The sequence below is a fragment of the Pagrus pagrus genome (genome assembly GCF_965226575.1).
Source record: "Pagrus pagrus genome assembly, chromosome: 8".
Taxonomy (NCBI): Eukaryota; Metazoa; Chordata; class Actinopteri; order Spariformes; family Sparidae; genus Pagrus; species Pagrus pagrus.
The window spans coordinates 18,673,186-18,698,892 of NC_140192.1; the positions used below are offsets into that span (position 1 = coordinate 18,673,186).

The window sequence follows — 25,707 nt, forward strand, 5'->3', positions numbered from 1 at the left end:
CACACAAGTACCAAATAAAAATGTGTTTTTATCTTGTGCACAGGACAAACATTTGTGTCCACAAATAGTATTTTAACAGCTTTTTCAACATCTTATCACATGATAACTTGTTTTGAATTTGGTCTACAAAAATAAGTGAATGATGTCTGGTGTCATGAGTTTTAATTTCAAAAATCAAGGAAAGAATATTTAAAACATTTTCAAATTGCTGTTCACTGACTTACAATAATTAATGTAAAATAAAATTGGACAGGATTCTTGACTGTTACTTGCTTAAATAATGAATATTCCACTGAAAGCAGATATGTATGATAATAATAATCACTATTTTTGATATAGAATCTCACAAGACCCATACTTAAAGGTGCACTTTGTACTTTTGAGAAGAAATATCTTTATTAAATCTTTTTTTTGTACTAACTAAATAAACAAACTCTTTGTTTTCATGACTGAATAAACAAATCTTAAAAGACAACACAATCATTTATATTTGGCAGACCCTGCCACCTTTCTGGCTTCAAACAGTGTTCTGGACCTTATTTCCCTCTGAGATCAGCTTGTTTATTCAGTTATGAAAAAGATAAATATTTCTGAGTTTGTATTATTACCTCATTAGTATTGTAAATATTAGATTTCTTCTCCAAAACTACATAGTGCCCCTTTAAAAAGTAATTAAAACAAACAGTATTTGAAATTATAAAATACATCTCTAAAGACAAGGAGGTAAATTAAAATAATAATAACAATAATAATAATAGTAAAACTGAGCAGAACAATACATAATATAACGTTATTGGAGTAATGCTAATATTTATATAAGATTAGATTTGAGATTTGCCTTTCAGATTGAAAGGCTTAAAAAGATGTTTGTTTTATCTGAAGTAATCTTCTGCCTTCATTTTCAGTAGAAAATGAGTTAAAGCGATCTGTCACCCCTGTTTCAAATACAGATAAAACACTGCTGAATAATTAAAAGCCAGTCCAGCCGTGGATGAGATACATTCCTTTATTGTAATTAAAGTTCTCAAACATCTGCTCTGCTGCGCTGCAGGAATGTCACGTCAAAACCAAAAGAGTTTAAAAAATCTGCTCAGATAAAGCATTTCATCATCTGTGAAAATGAAAAAAATAAAATAAAATCAACCAAAATTCTCAACAATTGCACATCATTAAGCGGCAAACAAATGCGGGATTGAACATGGAATAAAATACAAAAGGTAGCAATCAACACAGTGTAATATGATTTAAGACTGAGAAGTAGACGGCTTGAGGGCTAAAAAAAAAAGATTCCAGTTTTAATTTCAACTTCAGATTTGTAGCTTGTCTGATTCAGGACATTTTTTTTTATGATAATGAAGTGTGCTTTAAATTCAACAAAATAAAATCAAGAAAACTTTGTAGAATTTGCAGTTAAATATTTATGACTGCAGCCCTCACACTGATCAACAAGAAGAGAAACAGCCAGTAAAAATAATGCTCACAGTCTGAAGCTGCTCTCTGGACGGACACACACTCTGTCACCTGACACTCACTTCCTCTACACCTGAAATTACTCTGACACTCGGAAAATTTTGGCTTCAGTCCCGTCAACAGGAGATTCTTCATCTGCAAAACAGCTTGTTAGCATTGCAAACTGCCGAAAACTGAAAATGCTAAATATGCTAACATGCTGTTTGAATTCTTCATTTCCTGTTAAATTTAATAAGCCAAAATTCAAAACATCAAAGTCTCCTCTTTGAGGACAACGGACAGGAGGAAGAAAAACACTGAGGTTCTGTTCACACTGCAAGTTCTGATAGCTGCCGAAATAAAAGTGGTTCTTGTTGAGTATTGGACATGTTGCAGTTTACATTTTCCACATTTTGACCGTTTTTAACACATTTACAATACATCCTCAAAGGAAAGTTTTACATTCAGGATTTTTTACGTAAAGTGAAAATGGGGTCAGTGTGTTTGCTGAAGTTCAACATCTTAGGTTACATGAAAAACAGAGTTTAATCGTAATAACTTTGGGTATTTATCAGGCTCTTTCAGTAAGAAGAGAGCTCTTAAAGTCAAAGTGTGTGTCTTCTAGGTCAGGAAATGTTCATCATACAGCAGCAGTGAACAGAACCATGAAGTGAGATTCTTCGTTATCCACTCTTCTCAAAGAGGGCAGAAACAGAAAATGTTGCCTTCACTCACGATCATACAGCAACAAATATACAGGCTTTTGTTTTGAAAGGCGTGAGGAAAAGTGAAGGTGTTGAACAGGTGACAGGAAGAACAAGACACAAAATAGCAAAGGATGCAGTGAGTCGTCCTTCATCACTGACTCTGGATCAATTTCACAGCTCACGTTCCAAACTCCACAATTAAACCACAGATATTCTGACAAAAAGGTTTGTTTTGGGGGATTTTAGTGCAGAATAGTTCCCATTTATACCTGCCGTTCTGTTAGCATAACAACTGATAGTGCGATAAAGGGAAAAAAAATCATCTGATGTAGACATTTCATCTACTGATCGTATTCAACAGCTAGTAATCCTGCATTGAAAACAGTTGAAAACATTTATTTCATTGAAAAAAGTCAAATGTTTCAAGGCTGCATTAGAAGAGAAGTCAACTACAATTCCCAGAGAGCCCTGCAGCAAGACACATCCAACAAACATCCAATCAGAAAACACCAGATTCTGTTGCCAGGCGGGAAATGGTAGGGTGTAGTTAAGAGGTTTAAATTTTTCTGAATATGCAACGACTCTGACTTGACAGCTTTTCTAAGCTCGTCTAGAGCAACTGCCACAGAGGCTCATGGGTACTGTAGTATTTAGGGACAAGGTATGGATACCGTTGCTTACCAGGAAAACTAAATGAAATGAAAAGTCAAGAATGATTAACATTTTTCATGGTAAGTCAAAACCGTAACGTAAGCATTACATCATTTTGGCTTTCGCTGAAACTTTAATTTGATCATCCCGAACTTTTAATTGTTTTCTTTTTCATTTTTATGGTGGGAATGTGCTTCCATACATCCAAATACCAAACTGGATATCTGCCATTACTGAGGATCACCAGGGTTATCCTACAAAATAAATTCAAATACAAGTTTGCAGAGTCAAATTCCTCCACCCAGTTCTCGATTCACCCATCACCTCGTGTATGGTGAAGAAATAAATTAACAAAGTGCTCCAGTTGTAAAACCCGACACCATATTAGTGGTCTGGAGAGGAGAGCCATCACGTGGGTCATAGCTCATGCTGCGTTCATGTGGGATAATGAGCATCTGGTTTAAAAATAACACTCACTGCAGATTTCAGATTATAAAAAAAAAAATCCCACGTGGGAACTCAAAGCAAATTGGAGTGAAAATCTGTCATTTTAACTGTGAAAGCAACAATCAGGAGAACAAAATGACTCTGACAGGACATGAACGCAACACTGACTTCAGAAGAAAGGAAAAAGAGGACCAAGGGATGGTGAGCTGTTTTGTTGTTGATTTTTTTTTTAACTGCAGGAAAGTTACTCCGATCTGATGCGTGCCTCCCTTCTCTTCGTCACTCTGAGCATAAACAGGAGGATGAGGGTGAGCCGGTAGGACAGGTGCATTATGGGTAGAGTAGTTTGACCGGAACCAGTCAGGACTGTCTGTTGTGTATGTGTGGTTTCTATGAGATGGCCTTGGCTTCAGGTAAGAAGGCCTCCCAGTATTTTATCAGCTGTAGTAGGAAAAGAAAAAAGATTCACTTTTCATTTGTTTGCCATCAATTTGTGTATTGTTTAAACATTTCTATTTTCATTGGATTTAGATTTTTTTTTTTCATTTTTATTTTGTCATAAATCATGCACACACAAACATAAAATTAAGTTCAATTTAATTAAAGATTAGATTTAAATATCGGCAGCAATAGACTTATAAGACTGTATCATTTTTGTGATATTATCAGTTATTTAATTTTACAAAAGTTCACATTGAATTATTCGCTAAATTATACACAACAGTAGTTTTCCTAAAATATCAGTTCTTATTAATAACAATAATAATAATAATAATAACAATAATAATAATAATGTCTTTGTCTTTACCTGCTGTTGTGTCTGAACCAGTGACTCCAGATATTTGATAATGATCGTTTTAAAGTCCTTCACTCTCTCTTTCTGTTGGAAAAACAAAACAAAAACCAAGAAAGATGAAAGTCTGACACATTATTCTTGAATATACAGAGAATTTCAGGCTTTATCTCATATTTGTCTGTCAAGTCTTCTCACCTCAAACCTGCTGACTTCCTTGCGTATAGTTTTGGAGATTTGTTCAAAGTCTCTCTCGCCCTGCTGGACCTTCCCCTCCAGCTGAAACACACACACACACACACAGACACAGACGAAAAGGTAGAAAACGTTTATGATTTCGTTTAAATCGGCATTTTGCTTCCCCATTTCAGGCGAGGAACCTTGTTGTCCCATTTGGATGATTTGAAGAATAAATTCTCAGCTTCAGTTTGTTACAGATGTTGGACTTTTAAGTGTCGGTTTAGCCAAACGGCAGCAACAGTGAAAAGCACAAACTGTCCACAGTGTATGACTCTACTGATGATTGCCCGACTGAAAGTGGATTTTCAAGGCCGATCTTTCTTTTACAACAGCGGTAAATAGACTGTTGAAAAACTATTATATAGTTTGAATGAACTGCTTTAACTTGTACGTATTTCCATGTCTGGCTGAACAGTGTTGATACGTGTAGTTTAGATGAAGTTTGTTAACTGAAGTTATTGTTATTTACTGAACTAACACATTAACCGCTGGTTAAATGAGTTTTTAAAAGACTGAAATAATGATGGAATTGAATTAGATTACTGGTTATATGAAGTTTTCATGGATACAGACTAAAGAACGCAGCTCTATGAGCCATGTGGATACAAATAAACACTTTGTTTAACTAGGTGATCTAAGCTGTCACATGAACGGGTTTGTCTTCAGTTTCAAGCTAAAATTTGGGACCCAGAATGAACACTTTCAGAAAGTTATTCCAAAAGGCAGATTTTGAGAGGATCTGACCTACTCTGACAAACTAATTCATGTGACTGTTTAACAGCAGGACAAACAAAAAAACAAAACAAAAAAACAATGAGGCAAATAAAAGGTGCGAAGCAGGCAGTCAAGCAGGTGGAGACAGAGCTGCAGACAGACAGACGGACACACAGACGGACAGACGGGGCAGGTCCTACCTCCTCAATCTCCTGGTTGCAGGAAGGCATGGCAGGGAAAATGCAACAAAATTTAAGAGGCAGGAAAAAATGTTCAGAGCTTCCAAAATCATAGAGGAAGATCCGGAGACATGAGCAAACAAAATCACCAACCAAAAGGAAAAGTCCTCCCTGAGACACTCGAATACTGTGATGAAACAAGCTGGTTTAAACCTGAGATGAAGTATTTAGATTTGTAAAGCCACTGCAGCTGAAAACAACACCTTTTGTGATAGAAGTTGAAAAAGTGAAAAACTGTCAGACTATACGTTGGAATAAATGGTTGTTATATTATATTATTTAGGTCTTTGAACAGCAGTTGAGTAATTTTTTTTGTAATTTTGTATATGGAGGGAAAATATGGCAGTTAAAAAAATAGCACAACATTTCCAAGAGCGGAAATGTGAAGATGGATATTCTCACCTCCACCTCGCACAGGTTCTAAATATTAAGCTCCTGTCAGACTGTGGTTAGCCTAGCTTAGCATAAACAACAGAGAACGCCAAAAACATCCATAGTACAAAACAACAGTGTCTGCTGACACACAGCAGCAGGTTTACAGCAGCAGTGTGTTTCAAACTCCAGCTGTTGTTTCTGTTTGGTGCCCACAGGGGGCAGTGTGGTTTAATAATCTGACAGACTGTAAATGCACCACTGTGTTGTTGTCACTGAGTTGTACAAGTCTTCATATGCTGAACTACAGCAGTAAATTAAGCTAATTATAACATTTTAATTTGCTGACTGAATATAAAACTAAGAAATACTCTGCTCAAGTAAAAGTCCTGCATCAGAGTTTTACTTGAGTAAAAAGGACAAAAGTATTGGAATGAAAATATATTTAAAGTACTGAAAGTTAAAGTACACATAATGCAGAATCATATGTCTAATTATTGTATTTTAATTACTGATGAATTAATGTGTGCTGTGTAACTTGTGAATGGAGTGAAATGGAAAATATTTGGTGGAATAGATGTATAAAGTAGCACATAAAGTAGAAGTAACTCACAATTGTACTTAGGTACAGTACTTGAGTAAATGTTACACTCGACCAATACAGAAGAATATGTTTTGTTTTTGGGAGGAAAATGCTGCAGATGTATGCTGTCTGGTTGAAGCTCATTTATAAAGAAACGTGGAAACGATAGACGAAATAAAACAGTACATACATGTTTATGTGTGAGAGTGTGTGTGTGTGTCTGTGTGTGTGTGTGTGTGTGTGTGTGTGAATGCATGCAAGCATATATTTACAGTATATGTAGATGTTAAAAATGTATCTATTTGAAACTTATTCAACGCTTGCACCTTTGTTGTTTTACATCTTTCTTCTAAATAACTTGGTGCGGACCACGTCTCAAATGTTCCCCCAAAAATTGTTCTCATGTTTTGTCATTATGAGGAGGATAACAGAAATATTTGTCCGAAAAAGGAAAAGGAAAGTTACATGACACCAACGGCAGCGAGGCAGCAGGAAAGAAGAAAGCAAAACAATTTTCGGAGGAGGATGTTCCCAGATTTTACTGCCTCTGTTGCCAATTTTCTACAAAAAAATCCTCTGACTTGAAGCGTTCATGTGCACAAAGTCACTCTTTTCCTCCAGATCATTGACTGTAAATGTATTTACAGTGTGAAGCGGTCTGATCTCTGGCATTAATCTGTTGTCTGCAGCAGCTGTTCACCAGGTTTTCCAGCAGCAGCAGCGTGAAGTAAAACTCTTTTCTCTTTTTTTGACTTCAGAAAAAGCCGCTGTGTGTTTTCTGTTGGCTGTTGTCAAGGCGTGAACCAAAAACCCGACTCCTGACAGGCGGCAAAACTCATGTCGGCTCCAAATAAATGTTGGTTGTAACTCTACTGCGATCTGTCCTCGTCTGCAGCTTCTGACAGCCTCCCCCACCTCCCCTAAAACTCACCCGTCCTCCTCCCGACACCCCACATCTGACAGCTACTCTGCTCTAATACCAGACCCCCAACCACGCCAACTGTGTGTGTGTGTGTGTTGTATCCTGACAGAGAGGATTTGTGTGGTGACAGCTTCAACAGATGCTCTAATAAAGTACTTTTCTACTCTCTCCTGCTCTTGTTTGTCGTACTGAGTTCATGTGAAGCCTGCAGACCGAAAGAAAAGATTTCTACAGCAAAAAAAAAAAAAAAAAAGAGAAAAGTTTTCACATGACTGAACTGTGGAGGTGCGCTCGTTTTAGCTGACTGGACACACCAAGAGCCTCAGAGAGAGGAGTTATTTCTGGGAGCAATGTTTCACCCGATGAAGAAAAGAAGTAGATTTTCAACCATAGAGTCTATAAACATATATATCATACTCATTATATTGTATAAATTAACAAGCACACTTATTATTTTATATGAAGGTTTGAAGTCCAAGAACTGAAAAATAACGTTCATCATTACAGGTTTTATATCGCAGACGTCAAAGGAAAAAACCTGCAACATCAAGATTTAAAGGGGCACTATGTAGTTTAGGAGAAGAAATTCAAACTCTGAATTTTAATATTTACAATTTAATGAGGTAATAATTTCAAACTCCTAAATATTTATCTTTTCAATAAGTGAATAAACAAGCTGTTCTCAGAGGAAAAACAAAGTCCCCAGAACACAGCTTGAAGCTAGAAAGGTGGCAGGGTCCGCCAAATGTAACAAAGTTAAACAGTCTGAAACTGTGATGTCCTTTAGGGTCTGTTTGTTTATTCAGTCATGAAAACAAAGAGTTTGTTTATTAAGTTTGTTTAGGAATAAAAAAGAAGATCTTTCTCTTCTGATTAAAATTTCTTCCCCAAAACTACATAGTGCACCTTTAACGTGGTTTTGTGCTACGTTTGGGTGCTCACCCTCCAGACATGATAATTCTGTTGGAGAGGTTTTTCTGTCAACGTAATGAATGTAACACCAATTTTCCCTCTCTTTTAGTTCTACTTTTGGTTTCCCTCAAACTCCTGAGGAGAATATCTGGCTTTTCAACCGCTAAACGCTTCACTATTACAACTCTTACACCAAAAGTAGCATTTACGTGGAAGTTCTTTAAACATGGGTAAACACGCTAAAAACAGGCATTTGCCTCCCTTCCCACTGCCAGGAGACAAGTTTGTTTTTTCGTTTGACTTCAGAAATGCGCTGGAAAAACACAACAGTAGAAAGCAACAGATTGTACATTTCATCACTCTACATCCAGAAGCTTTGGAGACGGATGGAAAAGTATTAACAAGCCAGCGGGACTTAAATTCACCGTGCATCATAACATGGCGCCTGACTGGGGGTGAAAAGTAGCGTGTCTACTTGGGTGATGTGTTTCCATCACAGCCAATCAGAATCAGGTAGTGCACTACTGATTGTTAGGGCTATGAGAGCAGTGAGTTGTAGGCCGGACAGCTTAACAATAAGCTGAAACTCACTATAATAATCACTGATAATCCTCTGTAACTCCCTGAGACACCTTTCACATTGTCAGATTGTTTTCCATTGTCATTAAAGTCATAGTTATTTGTAAAAGAAATTCCCATTGTATACACTGGAAATGGACACATTTAAGCTGTGTTTAGTCTGTAAATTAACATTTGAGAGTGAATTCTGCACTTATTGTACCCTGACCTCTTCCTACATCTTGACTTGAAGGGTTTTTGAATTACAGCCTGTCTGAACCGCAAACAGCCGGTTATCACAATGTTGTTGTCGGTCTGTCTGTAAACACTGTACTTAGCGTGTCTTTCACTGTGGTCTTGAACTGAATTTCTTTTCTCTTTGTATTAGGATGTACCTGTTGCTTGCTGTGTATTGTACAGTATGTCTGTGTTCTGAATATTTTAACTGGCGTCGCCTAATCTTTACTAACATTTCCTTGTTTATTATACTTGTTTCAAATGTCACGAACGTTAGTTTTTATCTTTTTTCAGTGCGACTCTGTAATTAGGTACATATTCAGAAGACAACATGTTGTTGTCATCATTATTAGTCTATGGCAGGTTATTTGACGGCTAAGGTTTTGAAAATGAGTTTAACATCTGATATAAATAAGACTGAACCAAAGACTTTGATGACTGCTCCGGTCTATATTCATCCATTTATCTTTCCATCTTCTATCCCTCCCTCCGTCCCTCCCTCCATCAGTCCGTCTGTCCGTCCGTCTCACCTCTTTGATCTCGTCTTTGGCCTGCTGCAGTTTGTCTGGTTTGTTGGTGAACTGCAGTTTGGCTTCAGCTTCTCGTTTCTTCTGCAGGAGCATCTGGCTGTCCTGCCACTTCTGCCACGTCTTCATACGGTGGTCAAACACACCCTGCGCACAAACACACACACAAACTGTTTAACACACACCGACCTCTAATATTGTGTTAATTTTTATATATACATATATATATATATATATATATATATATATATATAGTTGTTAATATTACAAACAAATGATGAGCATCATAGAAGGATACTTTATTTCAAAAGTGCACATAAAATATATCTAAAATATCCAGAGCAGGGGGCCCTGAGGACCAGGATTGAAGAACACCGCACTAAAACTGTTTCTACTCTACTCTTCTCTCTACTCTTTCACATCCTGTCTCGTTCCTACCTGGTCGCAGGTGTTTTGTGTCCAGCAGCTCAGACGGCAGGTTGGATCAGTAATTCAGAGGAACACAGTTACAGTTAACTTCACTGTCCTAAATAAAACCTCATTTACTCTACAGAGGGAGTCAGACTCTAACAACCCCATGTTACAGGCTCAGTAGGCTCAGAAGCAGAAGTACCCGGTCGTACCTTGACGGCGGTGATGAGGCGGACGTAGTCGCCCAGCAGCTCGGAGAAGAGGTAGAAGTCTGCGTTGGCCTGGTCCTGGTGCAGCTGGTCGATCTTCTCCTCCACCTCGGCCAGCTGGGACAGAGCTCGGGACAGAGCCGTGTGGTCCTCGCTGTTCCCCAACATGGCCGCCGACTTGGCGAACTGTGCCGTGTTCACCGACAGCTCTGGAGTGGAGACAACAGGAGGGAGTCAAGAGACTGGTGCTAAAACAGGATGCGGTCCAAAAAATGTGCTTTTTGATGTCTTCGTATGAAAAATTCATACAAATATTTGGGGCAAAAAAGTTTCTTATGTTCCTCTGCCCTTAAATAAAAAAATAACAAACACTTTCTTGTTCTCTTCTAGGTTTAAATGCAGAGTAAATGACAAAGGTGTACAGCTCGTGCTGAGTACAGAGGGCATCATACCTTTCCTGTGACAGACCAGAGACTCCACACTAGCATGAAGTTTTCTCAGCTGAACATCCAGGTTCTCAAAATGTTGCTGCTTCTCCTCGAACCACTGAGAAACACACACACACACACACACACACACACACACACACACACACAGACACACACAGACACACACAGACACACACAGACACAGAGGTATCAGAAGGGCTGTCAATTACTACGTAACTTTTGAACTGTTCTCAACTAAAACTTTTGTTAAACTATCCAGTAATCCTCTCTATTCTATCTGACGTTTTCCTTATTCCTTATTTCATCCTTCTGTCTCCCATCTTCTCCATGTTCACTATTATTCCTTAGTTCATATTTCCTTCTTGTTTCCTTTCCATCTTCTCTACATTCTTATTTCCCTGTCTCCTTTGCTTCCTTCCTGACAAAGCCCGCTCTTGGCAATGGCAGCATTTCCACTTCCTTAGTTATTATTTCTTTTCCGTCTTCTGTCTTACTGAGACCTTCTCTCCTCTCCTCTTCCCTCTCTTTTTCCTCCATCTATCCATCTATATATACTCTCAACCCTTCATCTTCCCTGCTTCCTCCTCTCCACCCTCCCTCACTCACAGCGTCTGACTCGTTCATCTTTATGGTCATCTTGTTGACGGCGTCTGCAGCCTTGTTGACCATCCGGAGAAGTCCGGCGCTGCTCAGAGCCTGAGTGCTGACCGCCCGCGGCAACTGGACAACAAACAAACAAACAAACAAGCAGGATGAGTGGTTAAAATGGGGAACACACAGGCTTTGATATCAACCTTTTTTTTTAAAGATATATTTGATGGTATTTTAATGTGAAACCTTCAATCTCAATTTGCTGTTGATGCAAGTCATAGTCATCACTCGGCTGAAATATCTTTCGATGTCTCACGTTTGTTTTGTCTGTTTAACTCTTTGTTTCTTGTTAATCCGTTTTCTCTGTACTTGTTTCTTTGGTTCCTTTCATCCCTTAATTTCTTTTGCTCTCAGTTTATCTCGTTTCAAATCTTTACTGCGTTTGTTTTCTTCATTTGCTTTCTTGAATCACCTTCTCTTCTGTCCTTCTTTCACCTTCATGATTCTTCTTCCTTGCTTAGATTTTCACTTTCTTTCGCTGTCTGTTGTGTTCAGTTTCTCTTGCTTCTTTCTCTTTTCTGCTCCATCTTTCCTTCCATCCCTAACTCCATCACAGCTGTGGCCTTTTCTCTCCTCCCCTCTGATTGTAATGTCTACCACGTTTTTGCTCCAATCAGATTTAATGCGGCCGCTTTATGTGCCGAGCAACTTTAACAGCCGCAAAAACCGACTCAGAACCCATCTTGTCACTCTGGAAACGGCTGGACGTCCGTCTGAAAATAGGCTCATTTTTCTTCATTTTGGAAAAGTTTACTTTTCCCCGGACATACAGGGTTTTCCTCTGACGCCGGAGCAGATTTACCCCCCCAATCCCCACCCTCCAATCTCATTTAACAGGAGCGGCAGCAGTCAGGGGACAGCTCGGTCCCCGGGGCCCTCACTGACGGCGGGACGAGGGTGAATGTGTGGAGGCGGGGGGTAAAAATAGCTTTCAATTGCAGCCTGGTCCCACCCCTGCCCCCCCCCTCCTCTGGTTGCGTTTCATTAAGCGGGCCGGACGGACCGACACGCTCGGTCAAGCGTCCGAGTGATTCATCTGTTAAATCGGTGACACGAGGCCATTTATTCTGGACTCAACAACTGCCGGCTCCTTCCCAATATAATCCCACCAACGGTTAGGTGGGTGGCAGAGAAGGGTGATGAGGAGGAGGAGGAGGAGGCGGAGAGGGAGGAGAGGGGAGTTTGAACCAACAAGACGAAATGTTACAGAGGATTTAGTCGGAGTGGACAATAAAGCGAGGAAACAGAAAACGCCGCAGGCTCTTAAACCCTGAGGCAGTTTTTAGAGGCTTGGCTCGCAGGCGTAGACCCGTTGGTTTGACCTTGTCGGGACATTTTTTGCTGCTTGTTGAGAAAAGAAGCGAAGAGATCAGAAAACTCAGGCAGAGTTTGAGGAGGAGGGTTTTCTGCTTCTTTTAGGGATCTGTCATTTGTTTTTTGTCCCATTTAAGGCAGGGGCTAGGACTGTCTATCAGTTATTAGGCCAGGCAGTCTGTATGTCCAATACTTTGGTCCAGAGTGAGACATCTCAACACTACTGGTCAGATCACCAGGATATTAATGGTCCCCAGAGGACAGATCATTTATGACACCCTGACCTTTCCACTAGGGCCACCCTGTGTCTTCAGCGAGAAAAATCAGGACTGTGTCACAAGAACAGGTTTATTCCTCAGCTCACCTGACCTACTCTCACTGTAAACTGCATCTCATAAGCTGTGCCACCTTTCGTTTTTAGCTCCTACCCTGTGCGCTGCTGTCCAGGTGAAAATGTGGTCTTAGTTGTTGAGGTTAGAGAGCCAAACTGCACTTTGCAGGTTTTCTTGATTTTCTGCAGTGAAGCACTGATGAAGATGAAGTTTCTAACTGACAATGCAGACTGTAGTCACTTTTAAAGGCTGACTGGACTTTTAAAGTTAGTCAGTGGCATTAAACAGGTGCCCGGCTGTAACAACTGCTGCTGAAACTAAATCACTTATGTAGCGAGAAACAAGGAAGCACAGAGATCTGACTGTCTGTTAATAACAGGTTTGTTGAGGTTCGTTGTGTCCTGCTTGTACACGTGATCAGATATATTCACGTTCTTCGAGTAAAATGTGTAATTTTTCGTTTACCTCTGAGCTCTCCAGAAACTGCAGGACGTCAGGATCCTTCAGCAGGATGGGATGCTTCACTGTTCTCATCAGATACCTGAAACAGAACAAAAACACTAATCAAAACACGCCTTTACTTTGGGAAGAACTTTACATGTTGGGTGACCGGTTTCTGATCAAGTGATCAATTATTCTCCTTGATGGTGATCAAAGATAAAACTTTTTTTTCAGGAATTGACCGATTTTTAAATAAAACATGAACAATATGTGAATTACACATAAACAATTTGTAAACTGTGTTGGAACTGGACCCCCATTAGCAAACAAAAAACCTTCATGAACAATTTAAGTTAAGAAAAGCGCATGAGTGTGTGTGTGTGTGTGTGGGTGTGTGTCCATCAGCGTGGAGTTCTGCAGCTCTGAGCTCCATCAGCTGTCACTTGCTGACCTTCCTGTCAATCAAACACCATCAGTAAAGGGCAGCAGAATGTCAGCCCCGCCCACCTCTCCCCCACTTTCTCGGTATTCAACACACACTCCTCCACACACACGCAGACACATGAGCATGTGTTGTGATAATGATGTATCTAATATTTGTGGTTTGACCTTTTGGCCTGTAAAGTTCTGATCCAGTCGGTCTTAACGACGACTGTGCACAGACACACGCATACATTGTGAGAGCACTTAAAAAAACAGCTTTTCAGCATCTGACAACAATTCTCAGATGTATGTCAGAGTGTCCTTGAACGCACCACAGAGGATGGATTGGAGAACTGCTCCTGCTCACAGTTATATTACCACATGATTAATGATGTTACAGTGACAAAATAAACACATAAATAAAAGGTAACTTCATGCTGATTGTGCTGGATTATTTGTCTGCAGTAAACTGGTTTATAAAGCTGTGTATGAGAGGAAGGAGATCAATCTAAAACAGGTGCTTGATTTGTTAAAATACAAATGTCATTAGTTTCTGCTGACGATCTTTCAACCTAAACCATAAGGAATCGGCCGGCGTGCCTCTTTAAGTCCTCCATATCGAGCAGCGAGGAATCAAGCTGCAGCTGTACTTTGCGTACTTATGAATTTCTTTTCATCGTACCTCTCAAGTGCCGACCTCCTCTTCTCCACAAACTCGTTGGACGACTGGTCCTCCTTCCCCACCTTCACCTTGGTCATCCCTGCAGACGAGGAGATGCTCATTAACAACCAGGACGAGGAGGACAGTCACGACTAATTACCATAACACAAGCATCTGTATCACTGACAGCTTACAGAGCAAATTCCAATGAGACTGTATTAACTCTGTGCAAAGAGATTAAAACATAATTGTGTTAACATCTGGCAAAAGATTGACTAAAGTCTGTTTTATTTGTGACCCCTGGATTTGCCTGAATGACCCATACAAACTCCTGGACCTCAGTCTGAGAACAGTTATTTCCTGGACTACAGCGGAAGGAGCGTGCCACTGTGATTTTTACTTACCCACGATGCTTTTCTCTGGTGCTGGGGGGACGATGTAGCCTATGTGCAGGTACTTGGAGGCCAGTTTACTGTGCAGACCCAGGAAATCACTGAAACGCCTTTTTACTGAAAACTCATCAGTCTTAAACAGAGACAAAGAGGTCTGGAAGAGAGATTCAAAGAGATACAGAGGGAGACATGAAGAGAGCAGTAAATAAAACTGAGGTCATGGTCAGGTTTTGTATGAAGATTAACGAATGTGTTCACACTGATGCTTGAGTTCCTTCAGTTTGGCCACCAAACATCTGTGTAACAGCTCTCTGCATGCTTTGACTGTTTCTGGCTGCAGTAGCTTAGAGAGGCGGTGACATTATGTCAGACCATTAGTTTGGTCCAGACAGAAATAATTACATATAATAACACTTGAGCGCACGACAACTTCAAGCACAGTTTGTCACTGATGCCAACATGAGTATGCTAATGTGCTAACTTGTTTAAATCCAGATGAAGTAAAGCAGTAGTAGCAGTAGTTGTTCACATGCATGCTAATTGTAGGCAGCCTGCTAATTCTGGCTGTGCTTTGTGCTTTAGTTCTATTTTTATTTTATTTATTTCCTCGAATACAGTAGATGATACACAAGGATGCATTAACAGAGTAGAGATATACGAGATGAATAATTTACTTAAAGGCAGCTGAATGCTAACATTAGCTAGCATACTATTGTTAGTATTGTCCAAAAACAGCCGCTATACTATTCTGATTTAGCTAAACACAGCTTTTCCTCTGGTGTCACTCTCAGGACAGCTTGACCCGCTTTATTTAACGTGTACGGTGTGTAGTGAACATTACAACCTAATGTGCCAGTTCGTTTGTTTCTTTTTACTGTCACTGGAACAAGTACAAGTATAAAGTACAAGTTTTACTTTTCTTGCTTTAGTTTGACAGACATGATGAATAGGATTGTTATCCACCTTATTCCTAGGTCCCATGATACCTTGCCCAAATTATGGGTGCAACTTCCTTTGCATCCTGTCCATTAACGGGAGCCAGCGTTTTTTCTATGTTAACAGAACGCTAATCCTTTTTCTTCAAGTGTATTATTCATTCATGAAGATCCAGGCTGGCAACTTTAGCGAGTGAATACTATAAACACTGTTATTATTGCTTAGCCCACATGGCTAACGCTTCTTGGTGTTAATGTCTGTGCGTGAGTTATTATGATACTTGTTCTGCTGAGGATCAGAAGTATCGCCCATATTCGTCTCCCCAGAGACTTTCAGAGTTTACTTGTGGATATCAGTAACATCATGTGAGAGACATGAAAGTACACAGTTTGATATAAATCTCACCTTGGTCGTCACTTTGTAGGCCATGTATGCATTCATCCCATCACCTGGAACACACACACACACACACACACCACCAGCTTCATCATTATTGTGCACCAAGCAGTAAAATACACTCTCAAACATTGTCATGTGTGTTTCTTCACTATTTAAAACAGCATTCATACTCTTAACAGATTAATAATAGATAATGCTTGAAACTTGAGCACACTCCGCTCAGATATCAAACTGGTTTAACTGGTTAAATGTGTGTTCTTGCAGCAAATCCTCGAGTGTTCAAACAGTTTTGCTTACCGTCTTTGTGACCTTATCATGATTACATTAGGGGAGTGTCCAGTGAGTTGAGTAAAGAGCTACGTGACCTACTGATTACAGAATGAAAGTCCTGTACAGTTACCTCAGATAATCACGGATTACAACTCTCAGGTCAGACTTCACATTTTTAGCTCCAGCCCACTAAATAATCAGTGTTGTCGGTCCTGTCCAAAACTTTACACTGTGGTCTGTAATGACGCATTCGAGCCTGCAGGGGGCGTTAGCAGGGCTGCAGTGCTTCCGTGTTGTTACATCAGTAAACCATTAGCACAGTAATAAAGTGTGATGACTAACAGTGTGACTGAGCAGACCGTTGGCCACTGTCACTGCCTGCTCTGCATTTTACTTCATCCCTTTCACAGTTTCTGCTGACAGCAGCTTTGACGGAGAAAAGCTGATGTAAAATATCACCTCCAACATGCTCATTATCTTCAGGGAGAGAGGGCAAGAAGAGAAGGGGGGGCTAATGGGTAATGTAGTCTTAGTTACTTGCTGGGAAATGATGAATATTATGAAATTCAAGAAACTGCTTGGCGTTAACTTCACTGGTATTGTTGGGACGTCTCTGATCTTAATTCATCTGAAATACACCTCTCATCGCTCCAGAATAATCCAGGATATTCAAGGACTACAGGGCTGTGAAATCAGCGTGTACTCACCAACTTTCTCAGGGTCAGACACTGCTATGTGTATGTCGAATGAATCGCCGCCTTCCTCCTCCTCAATCTACAGAAAACAGGAATAATTGATCAGGTTTACAGGCAGCAGCTCAACAAGAAGGTGAAAGATTTAATGATGGCTTCAGATAAAATAAACGTTTTCCCTTCCACTTAAACAGAGAAACAGGACAACCAGGATAGAACAACAGAAAGAGCAAAATCTAAAATAACCAACATGTAAAAAATCAAACGTAGATGTGTAAATACAATTTGGCGTGAGTGCAGTCACCTCGTCGAAGGAAGAGTGTGTGAACATGTCGTCGTGGGCGAGGCCGAGGCGAGGGGTGATGACGGAGGTTGGAGGGGTGATGGGGGTGATGGCAGGTGACGGGCCATCAGACAGCAGGACGTCTCTCTCTGGACTGTCCAACGAAACCTCCTCCGTGGCCTCTTCGACGGGACAAACAGAGAGAGAGACGGTGAGTGCTCCTGCTTCACTTTTCCCCACAATTTGCACTGGGATGTACGCATTAGTTGTTGTGGACAGTGCACGCATAAACCAGCAGAGGAGCGTCTTTAGATGTCTTTTTAGCATCTTTTCACAAAAGAAGTTGCTTGTCTGTTTTGTGCCATACATTACGTCGATGTATCAACTAGGGTTGAGCAAGTACTCAGCTGAAATAAGTATCCAGTACAAACAAAGTATTTCCAAGTATAGGTACGGCTATAGGTAGTATAGTATCAACCACCCAAGCTATATCTTTTTATCTTGTTTACCTACAGTCATTGTTAAAAATATGTTCATACCTGAATATAGATATAGACAGTAAATCTCTATCTCTGCGTGCGTGCGTGCGTGCGTGCGTGCGTGCGTGCGTGCGTGTGTGCGCATGTGTGTGTGTGTTTACCTGCGAACAGGTCCTCTGGATCATCATCAAACAGTGAATCCTGTTTGGGTCCGTTTGAGTTGGTGCTGATGTCTTCAGCAGGTAGACTGGCTGGTCCTGACTGCACACACACACACACACACACACAGACACACACACACAGTATAAAGAGTTTATTACACACAAAAGTTAATCTTTGATAGATTCCCTGCACTACTATTTCGAATTAAACTTTCAACAGTAGCTGAACATGCACATTTAAGCTTCATTATCCAAATTCTTCCGCTCCTGGTGACTGAACTGCATTACGTATGTCATCGTCCCAGCAAAGTATCCTAACTTTCAGCCTTTTACAGCAGCGGAGGAGCGAAGTGGAAGCAGAGACGCGGGCCACATCTGTACAGTAGCTGTGCAGACTCAACATATTCCACCGAAGGAGAAGAAAACGCTACCAGCAGCTTGTGTCATCCATCCTGCTGAACCACAGGACTTCCTGCTTGCCAGTGAGGAAACAGCCAGCTGCTCCACAAACACTGAAGGTAAAACTGATCGATCAGCAGCATGTGACATCACAGCTCCTTCCAGGGAAACAGACGCACACTTTCAGATCAGTAATGAGTGACTAACACTACATTAATGACATCAGAGGGAGTGTAATACTGAGTGAGCAGCAAATTAAGTTCGAGCAGCTAACTGAAACCAGCAACCATGAAGCACAGAGAGTCTGTGGGTTAAATCATACAGAAAGATCGTGTTGGAGTGATTAAAGGTGCTACCTACAACATGCTCGCCCTGATAGGACCTGTGGAGGGCACAATGGAAGATCTGCCTTTCCAGAACTACTGGCCACATCTCCATGAAATGTACAGATCACATTCATGCTTTAGTACTGGAAGAAATGTAGAAAATGTACATTTTATTTTAATGGAAAGGGCGGTGCACTGAGCAGCCTGCTGAAATGTGCAGCTGCTGCTACGGCACAGAATTAACAGATTCAAATGTTTTGCCCAATTCCTGGTATACAGAGGTAATTAAAGGTAGTGGTAAGCACAATTTTCTATCATTTAATTACAGTCACATAGGGCTGGGCAATATATTTGATATTAGACAGTTATTGCGATATGAGACTATATCTTTGTGTTGCATAAGTGTCGTCTTTTCCTGGTTTTCAAAGTTGCATTACAGTAAAGCGACACAATTTTCTGAGACTTACCTGTTCTATTATTTGCCTTTACCCAATTAAGACATTATATCCACATGCTTTTTATCAAAAATCTCATTGTGTTAATATTTTGTGAAAGTACCAATATTCATCCTGACAATATTGTCACAACGTTTGTCAAAAATGCTGTCTGCTGTTTTAAGGTGGGAAAAGTTAAATAATGTTGCTTTAAGGCCTCACTGCTCAGCCATACAATCACATACATGGAAGATAAAATAATTGTAAATATTCAGGGCAGTAAAATCAGTTCTCATAGTTTTATAAACCTCTGTTCGCTGTGTTTTCAGTACGATTCAAGTTTCAGTTACTCAAACTGGACTTTCCCTGTCTCCTCTCATGTAGCAACACGCCCTCATTGGCACAGCAACTTATGTTTATTAACGCAGTGATACCGGACAGATTAAATGTCAACCCTGATGCAAGAACAGCTGAGAGCCACATATTTATTATCTCCTGCAATAACTTCTGCTGAGGTTCCCTTCAGCAAGGCACTAAACAGAACTAAACCAACTAACTAACTAAAACAGAACGGACCCGACACTCATACAAGAACTTAAGGAACTCATTCAGTAGCAGTTGACAGTTGGTGGCGGATCACATGTGCAGAGTGTCGCAACTTTATATTACACACACACACACACACACACACACACACACACACACACACACACACACACACACACACACACACACACACACACACACACACACACACACACACACACACAGCTTTATAGACTGGAGAGCTTTTATGAATGTTTTTGTGAGTTACGACATCAAAGGACTGATTCTTGAATTGACTGTAAATGTGTGTGATGACTCACTGAAGGCCGACCGAAGCTCTTCGCATCAGACGCTTCTGAGTTTAGTGCACTGACAATGTCTGCAAAGCAGGGAATGTAAATAATCAATAACAAATATGAGAAAACATTTGTCACAATGAGTTTGGATTTCGCAACACATTGGTGTGGGGAAGATCTGTTAACAACTATAAAATCACATGTTTGTGAGTTTGACGAGCCTGTTCAACGGCGGCATGAGTTCAAATGTACAAAGACCGTTTTGGGGTTAAATTAGCCTTCAGGTAGAGACTCTGAAACTAAACATTTTAGGGGGTTTAAACAGCCAGCAGGTGTAAAACTGACTGAAACCGACACCTGCGGCTTCAAAAACATACTCACAGCCCCATCGCGGAAGAGAGCATCGGAGAGATTTTAGCTGAGTGGATAGAAAGAGCAGAGGATGGAGGAGGACAGTGTGGAGGAAGAGAAGAGGAAATGAGTGATGATAACAAGGAGCTTCCTACCTCCTTACTCAGCAAACACACACAGAGGTCAGAGGAAATACCACACACACACAGACACACACACACAGAGTCAGCTGGGCCTAACGTTCAAACCTCTAACTGATCTAGATTCACCAAGAGTGAATCAATAAATAATCGGAGCACATCATAGCTCTATTATCAGCGTTTAGGACACGCCGATACTTTTAAATATCACATGATGAACATTGCAAATGTTTTTCAGACCACTTAAAATCAAACCTGGAATAGCTTCAACAACCAACGACATCTAACCAAGAGTTCAACCAACCAACCACTCAGGACAAAGTCCAGGTCGGAAGTCGGACAGACACTGTGGTCCCTGGAGCTGCTAGCATGGTTGAACAATCCACAGGAAATATGTGTGTGAAGAGGGAACATGAGGACACTACGGAGGAAGTTCATGTAAAAAAAAAAAAAATCGAGGCTCCCTGGTGGACTATTTGAATCACAAATCCTCACTTCGAGATCTAATGATGAACTTAAACTTGGAAAGATCTGTCAGCTCAACAGCAGCGCAAACTGGAGCCTCCAAAGTGATCCTACCTCTCTGAAACAGCTTCAGAGAGTTTATCTCATTGAAAGAAGAGCACAGAACGATACTGAAAAATATGTTTTAGTTCTTACACCAACCGGCTTCGGTAAGGGCCTAGAAACACCAAACCAACATTAAAGAATTAGTGGCGACAAGGCTGACTGTTGACCTCATGTCGCCTCGGCCAAAAAGCTGCACTTGAACACACCACAAACTATAGCTGACAGCCAACTAGCTTGTAAGGTCTACACCTGCGTGAGAGAAAATAACACTTCATACCACTAGGTAGTAGTAGGCTTTAATCATCATTCAAAAAGAGTCACTGGAAGATATAGATAAAGCAAGGTTTTTTTTCACACCAATCTTGCTAGTACATGATAAACGGGCAGCTGAGTCTACACTGATATCACAGACAGACAGAGACTCAGCTTCATATTCCTGCAAACTGAGACACGAAAGGAGGAAGCAGAAGGAGTCAGAGGTTGTTAAGCACGCCACTTAACCTCAGTCCACCTTAACATCCTTCATCTGTTTATTGGTCCTTGTGAAGCAGCGTGTCGGCCATGAATACACACCCAGTGTCATTCAGCTGCTCACAGGGGAAGTGGATGACACACACACACACACACACACACACACACACACACACACACACACACAGGTCATTGAAGAGTGCTGTTGTGACACTCAAGGAAGACAATCATCACCAGGAATGAAATCCATAGTGCTGACATGACAAAGAGAGAAAAACAACCCTGTGTGTGTGTGTGTGTGTGTGTGTGTGTGTGTGTGTGTGTGTGTGTGTGTTTCTGAGCTGAAGTTACAACACACTCAAAAAAGAAACTTTCCAAATAAGAAACTGCTTCCAACTGATGATCAAAGATCTTTCAGCAGACAGAGGCCTCAGTCCTGTTTCGCTCTGTCTGCCTACTGAATTCCTAAAGGGTCAGTTCACCCAAATGAAAGAAGGCAAAGTATAAGAACATTTTATAGAAATGCATATAAGCAAAAGGTGTTGCAGGAGAGTGACAACGAAGGAACAGTTCTCAACTGCTCTCACATTAGGGTCCACATTTCAGACCAAAACTATCACTGCATTACGGAGTGGGTGAGGGTTTGTTCATACATGGTGCGACATGTACCACTGAGACAATGAAAGTCCAGTTTGTGTAACTGATCCATGAGTTAGAAGGCAAAACACTGCACAGAGGTTTACAACGCTATGAGACAGGACTTTACTGCTCCGGAAAGTTATAATTATTATCTTTTATATATCCCCCTTCCATGTGATTGTCACATAAACAGTTGAAATAAGTATTTACTACACTACTTTCTAGCCATGCATAATACTTCTGGTTTAGATGCCAAAATATTTTCTCCTGTAACTTGGTAAGCTGACACACACACACACACACACACACACACACACACACACACACACACACACAAACCCTGTTATTTTGGTATTTCTCTGTAACTGTTTATTCCTATTCAGTCATAAAGATGTTGGTGAAAGAAATTAACAAAGTTTGAAATGTCTAATCAATAAAGCTCAACTGGAAACAGTGTTTAAAGAGGAAGCGTTGACTTAAAGCAGAAACTGCAGCAGTGCTCAGGTGACAAAAGTCCTACTTCAGTCCTACAACAAGCATGTGTAGCTCATGGAGGCTAGCATGAGTGAAAAGTCAAAATGACTGCAGTAGATACCACGTCAGTTAAAAATATACTGCACATGATGCTCATACAGGGAAAAATCTTCTGTAACCCCAATGATTTTTTCCACAAAAAAGTGGACCAGCCTTTACGACAGTTCATTGGTATTAAATTAATCAAATTCTGATTGAAAAGAGTCAAGCAAAAAGCCTCTGTGTCTCCCCTCTCGTTGACCATTTGTAAAGCCACCAAAGCTGAACCACCATTTATATAATAGGTACACCTAAACATTTGGCAAGCCATGTTAGAAAGCACTTATGAGATCAAAGTTACACAAGTAGTGTCATTTAACTTCATAGCTGGCAGCAGCAACAGGGATGTCCACGCACAAGTCTGTGACTGTGACACAGGAAGCCATGGCCCGCGTCTCATCTCCTTACAGAAGCCACTGTTCATTTCCTTTTAACTATGAAGCGGAGCATAAAACGCTGACATCAGTCATTCGTGGAACAATCAGATGGATATTTTCTGGAGGGAACTGACTGACCTGCTGTCAAATGTGACATCCGATCACACCTATAACAATACATCCTTTCTTAATTTGATGTGGGAGCTGACGCATTAAACCAGGTGCTGCTCCTTTCATCCTGCTTCAGACACAGATCCGTTTGGTTGCAATCAACAGAAAAGACTTTTAGCTGTAGGTTTTGTTGGCGAAGGATTTCTCTGTAATCCACAACTACAATTTCTCTAAGTTCTTACAGTATCTGCATGTATTAACTCTCAGTGAACTACATCTGGAAAGATACTTGTTTTTAATTCAGCATCCGTTACACTGTTATGCACTATTACACTACATGCAGCCAGCTTATTGTTTGTAGTTCGGCCCTGCATGTATGTAACAGCTCCGCGTTTAAGTTTGCTTATATTTGCTTAGCTGTTTGTATCTGTATCATCCTTTCAGATTTCTGATTCATGTATTTTCCTCATACAAGGTCTGATCGTTGTTTTTGACAAAATGAAGGTTGTGCCTAAGGTTTTACAGTGTGTCCATATTCTCAAACGTACGTCAATCTGCTACGGTGCTAGATAGTAAAATCGGAACAAAACAGTCAAACAACAGGTGTTTTTCTGCCTTTGTCAAAGCAATTAAGTAATTTATGATTTCACTCTTTTATTTATCTCTATTTTTGCATCACTATTCCCCTTTCTCTCTTTCTTTTTCCTGTTTCATGGCTTTTATTCCTTTTACTTGTAATGACTCATATTGTCTTTTGTGTTCTGCCTTCTTGTCTTAACTCACCTTAGACTCGACTTCCTTGTGTTTGTCTTGACTGTTGAGTGTTTGTCCTGTAATATTGTTCGTCCTGAGTTTCCTGCTTTTGCTTGTTTGTCAAAGCACTTTGTAAACTCTGTTTACTGATTATCATCATAATGGAACACAGATCTACCTTAGTGAAGCCTTCAGTGTTCAGTTTTATAACGGTAGGTAATTCAGCTCCATAGAAACTTTTGATGCTGTGGATCATTTTGTTGTTTATTGAGTAAATGATGGAGTTTAACTGTAATGTGCTCTTTATATTTGGCCACCTTTTGTTGTTTTGAGTCTTTTTACTTGTAACAGTTTGAGAGTCGTCCTCACAAACTGTTAAAAAACTATCTCGATAGCTGCTGGATTTTTCCCTGTGGCTTCCACCATGAAAGAATCATTCAAAACCACAAAAAACATAATGGCTCACAGCAACTTCACTTCAATACTACTGTCTTTCAATGTTCACATGTACAAACGCATAAACACAACAAACAAGAAACTTTCATCTGCTGATCTGCACTTTCTCCGTTTTTTCCAGGCCGCCCTGAATGCATCACCTATACCTGTGTGACTGTCACCTGACGGCAGGCAAACACACCTATTTTGCGTCGCTCTCTGCGCAAATATGACCCTCCTCGGCTCCTGTAACTGTCGCCTCGAAGGCCACCGTTAGTGTTGTTATATGGAGCGTTTAAAGCGTTTCAGTGGCTCTTCTGCTCAGTGATGACAGTGCAGGGATGAATAAACCAGGAGCTCCCACACGCACCAAACCCCATTCAAAAAATATCCGTTTTAAAGGTCTTCTCCCTGCCTGCTCCCCCTCCTCCAAGTTTCCATCTCTTGTCAGCTAGAAGCATCACGCCCTGCCTGCCACAGCTCCCCTCGGCCTCCCTTTATCACCTCCTCCTCTTCCTCACCTCCTGTGTGGCGGCCGGCTCCGGGAACAGGTCCTCCCCGTCCTCCAGCTCCTGGAAGTCGGTGCTCTCCGGTGGAGGGTCCCTGGCTGTGTCCGCCATGTTCGCGTCGTTCCTGCGGTTGATGGTGATGGCAGCTAACAGCTAGCTAACAGACACACACATACACACCGACAAACAGAGAAAACAGTCGACTGACAGGGCGAGGGAGGGAGAGGAGGAGCGGGGAGTCAGGAGGTATTCCCAGCTCCGTCATGTGACTTACTGGACTGACTCCTGATGGGAGCCAGGGAGGAAGGAAAAGAGAAGAGGTCTCACTCTGTCGCTCTTTCGTGGTAGCGCTAGTTTGACGTCACCTAAATATCTCCGCTCTCTGATTGGGGCTCACACGTGGAGCTAGAGCAGTAACAGTGATGCTGATCTGTTCATGTTCAGTTAGTAAACGCATTTATTTTATAGATATTATGATTTTGTGTTTGTCTGCTTATTCTAAAAACAGAAGAAAACTAAAAGATGACGGTCTCAACTTCTTTGTTTGGGAAATATCCAATCCACACATCAAGAAGAGCTAATAGTGTTCCCAACTTCAAAACTGTTCTCACTTGATGTGGGAGATTTATGTGAATCCCTGGACACTACATGTACTCAAATAATTTATGCCTATTTCAGTGCAATTTTGAAGGACTTGTATTTTCATATTAAGTTCCTACATTTCAGAGGGAAATATTGTACTTTGTACTCTAATACATTTTAAGCTAGAATACAACGAATAAAGGAGTCCTGCATCCCGCTCCTACTCTGGTAAAAAAAAATTAAATAAATTAAAAAAACATAGGCCCACCCAGGTGCATCATGGTCCTACACCTATCCTTCTACCTATATAACCCAGGGGGCCCACAGTGTCACCCAAATTC

General features: G+C 40.7%; 1 protein-coding gene across 1 annotated transcript; it reads right to left on the minus strand.

Annotated features, from left to right (window-relative positions):
• Positions 1-992: 992 nt before the first annotated feature.
• snx2 (sorting nexin 2) lies at positions 993-25,162 on the minus strand. The gene is made up of 15 exons (XM_084359024.1): positions 24,797-25,162; positions 17,855-17,954; positions 17,236-17,396; positions 16,947-17,013; positions 15,976-16,019; positions 14,647-14,788; positions 14,264-14,342; positions 13,183-13,258; positions 11,027-11,140; positions 10,424-10,517; positions 9,975-10,180; positions 9,355-9,498; positions 4,246-4,326; positions 4,063-4,134; positions 993-3,695 (listed from the first exon to the last, which is right to left on the minus strand). The coding sequence occupies exons 1-15, from the start codon at positions 24,893-24,895 to the stop codon at positions 3,645-3,647; spliced, it is 1,530 nt and encodes a 509-aa protein (XP_084215150.1). The 5' UTR covers positions 24,896-25,162; the 3' UTR covers positions 993-3,644.
• Between the last annotated feature and the right edge of the window lie 545 nt (positions 25,163-25,707).

Bases quoted from the DNA above. Each gene is read 5' to 3' on its own strand.
- snx2 (XM_084359024.1), bottom strand. From the start codon at position 24,895: ATGGCGGACACAGCCAGGGACCCTCCACCGGAGAGCACCGACTTCCAG. The intron at 17,955-24,796 runs GTGAGGAAGAGG...GTGTGTGTGCAG, and splicing joins AGCCGGCCGCCACACAGGAG to TCAGGACCAGCCAGTCTACC. The intron at 9,499-9,974 runs GTACGACCGGGT...GTTTGTGCGCAG, and splicing joins GCCTCATCACCGCCGTCAAG to GGTGTGTTTGACCACCGTAT.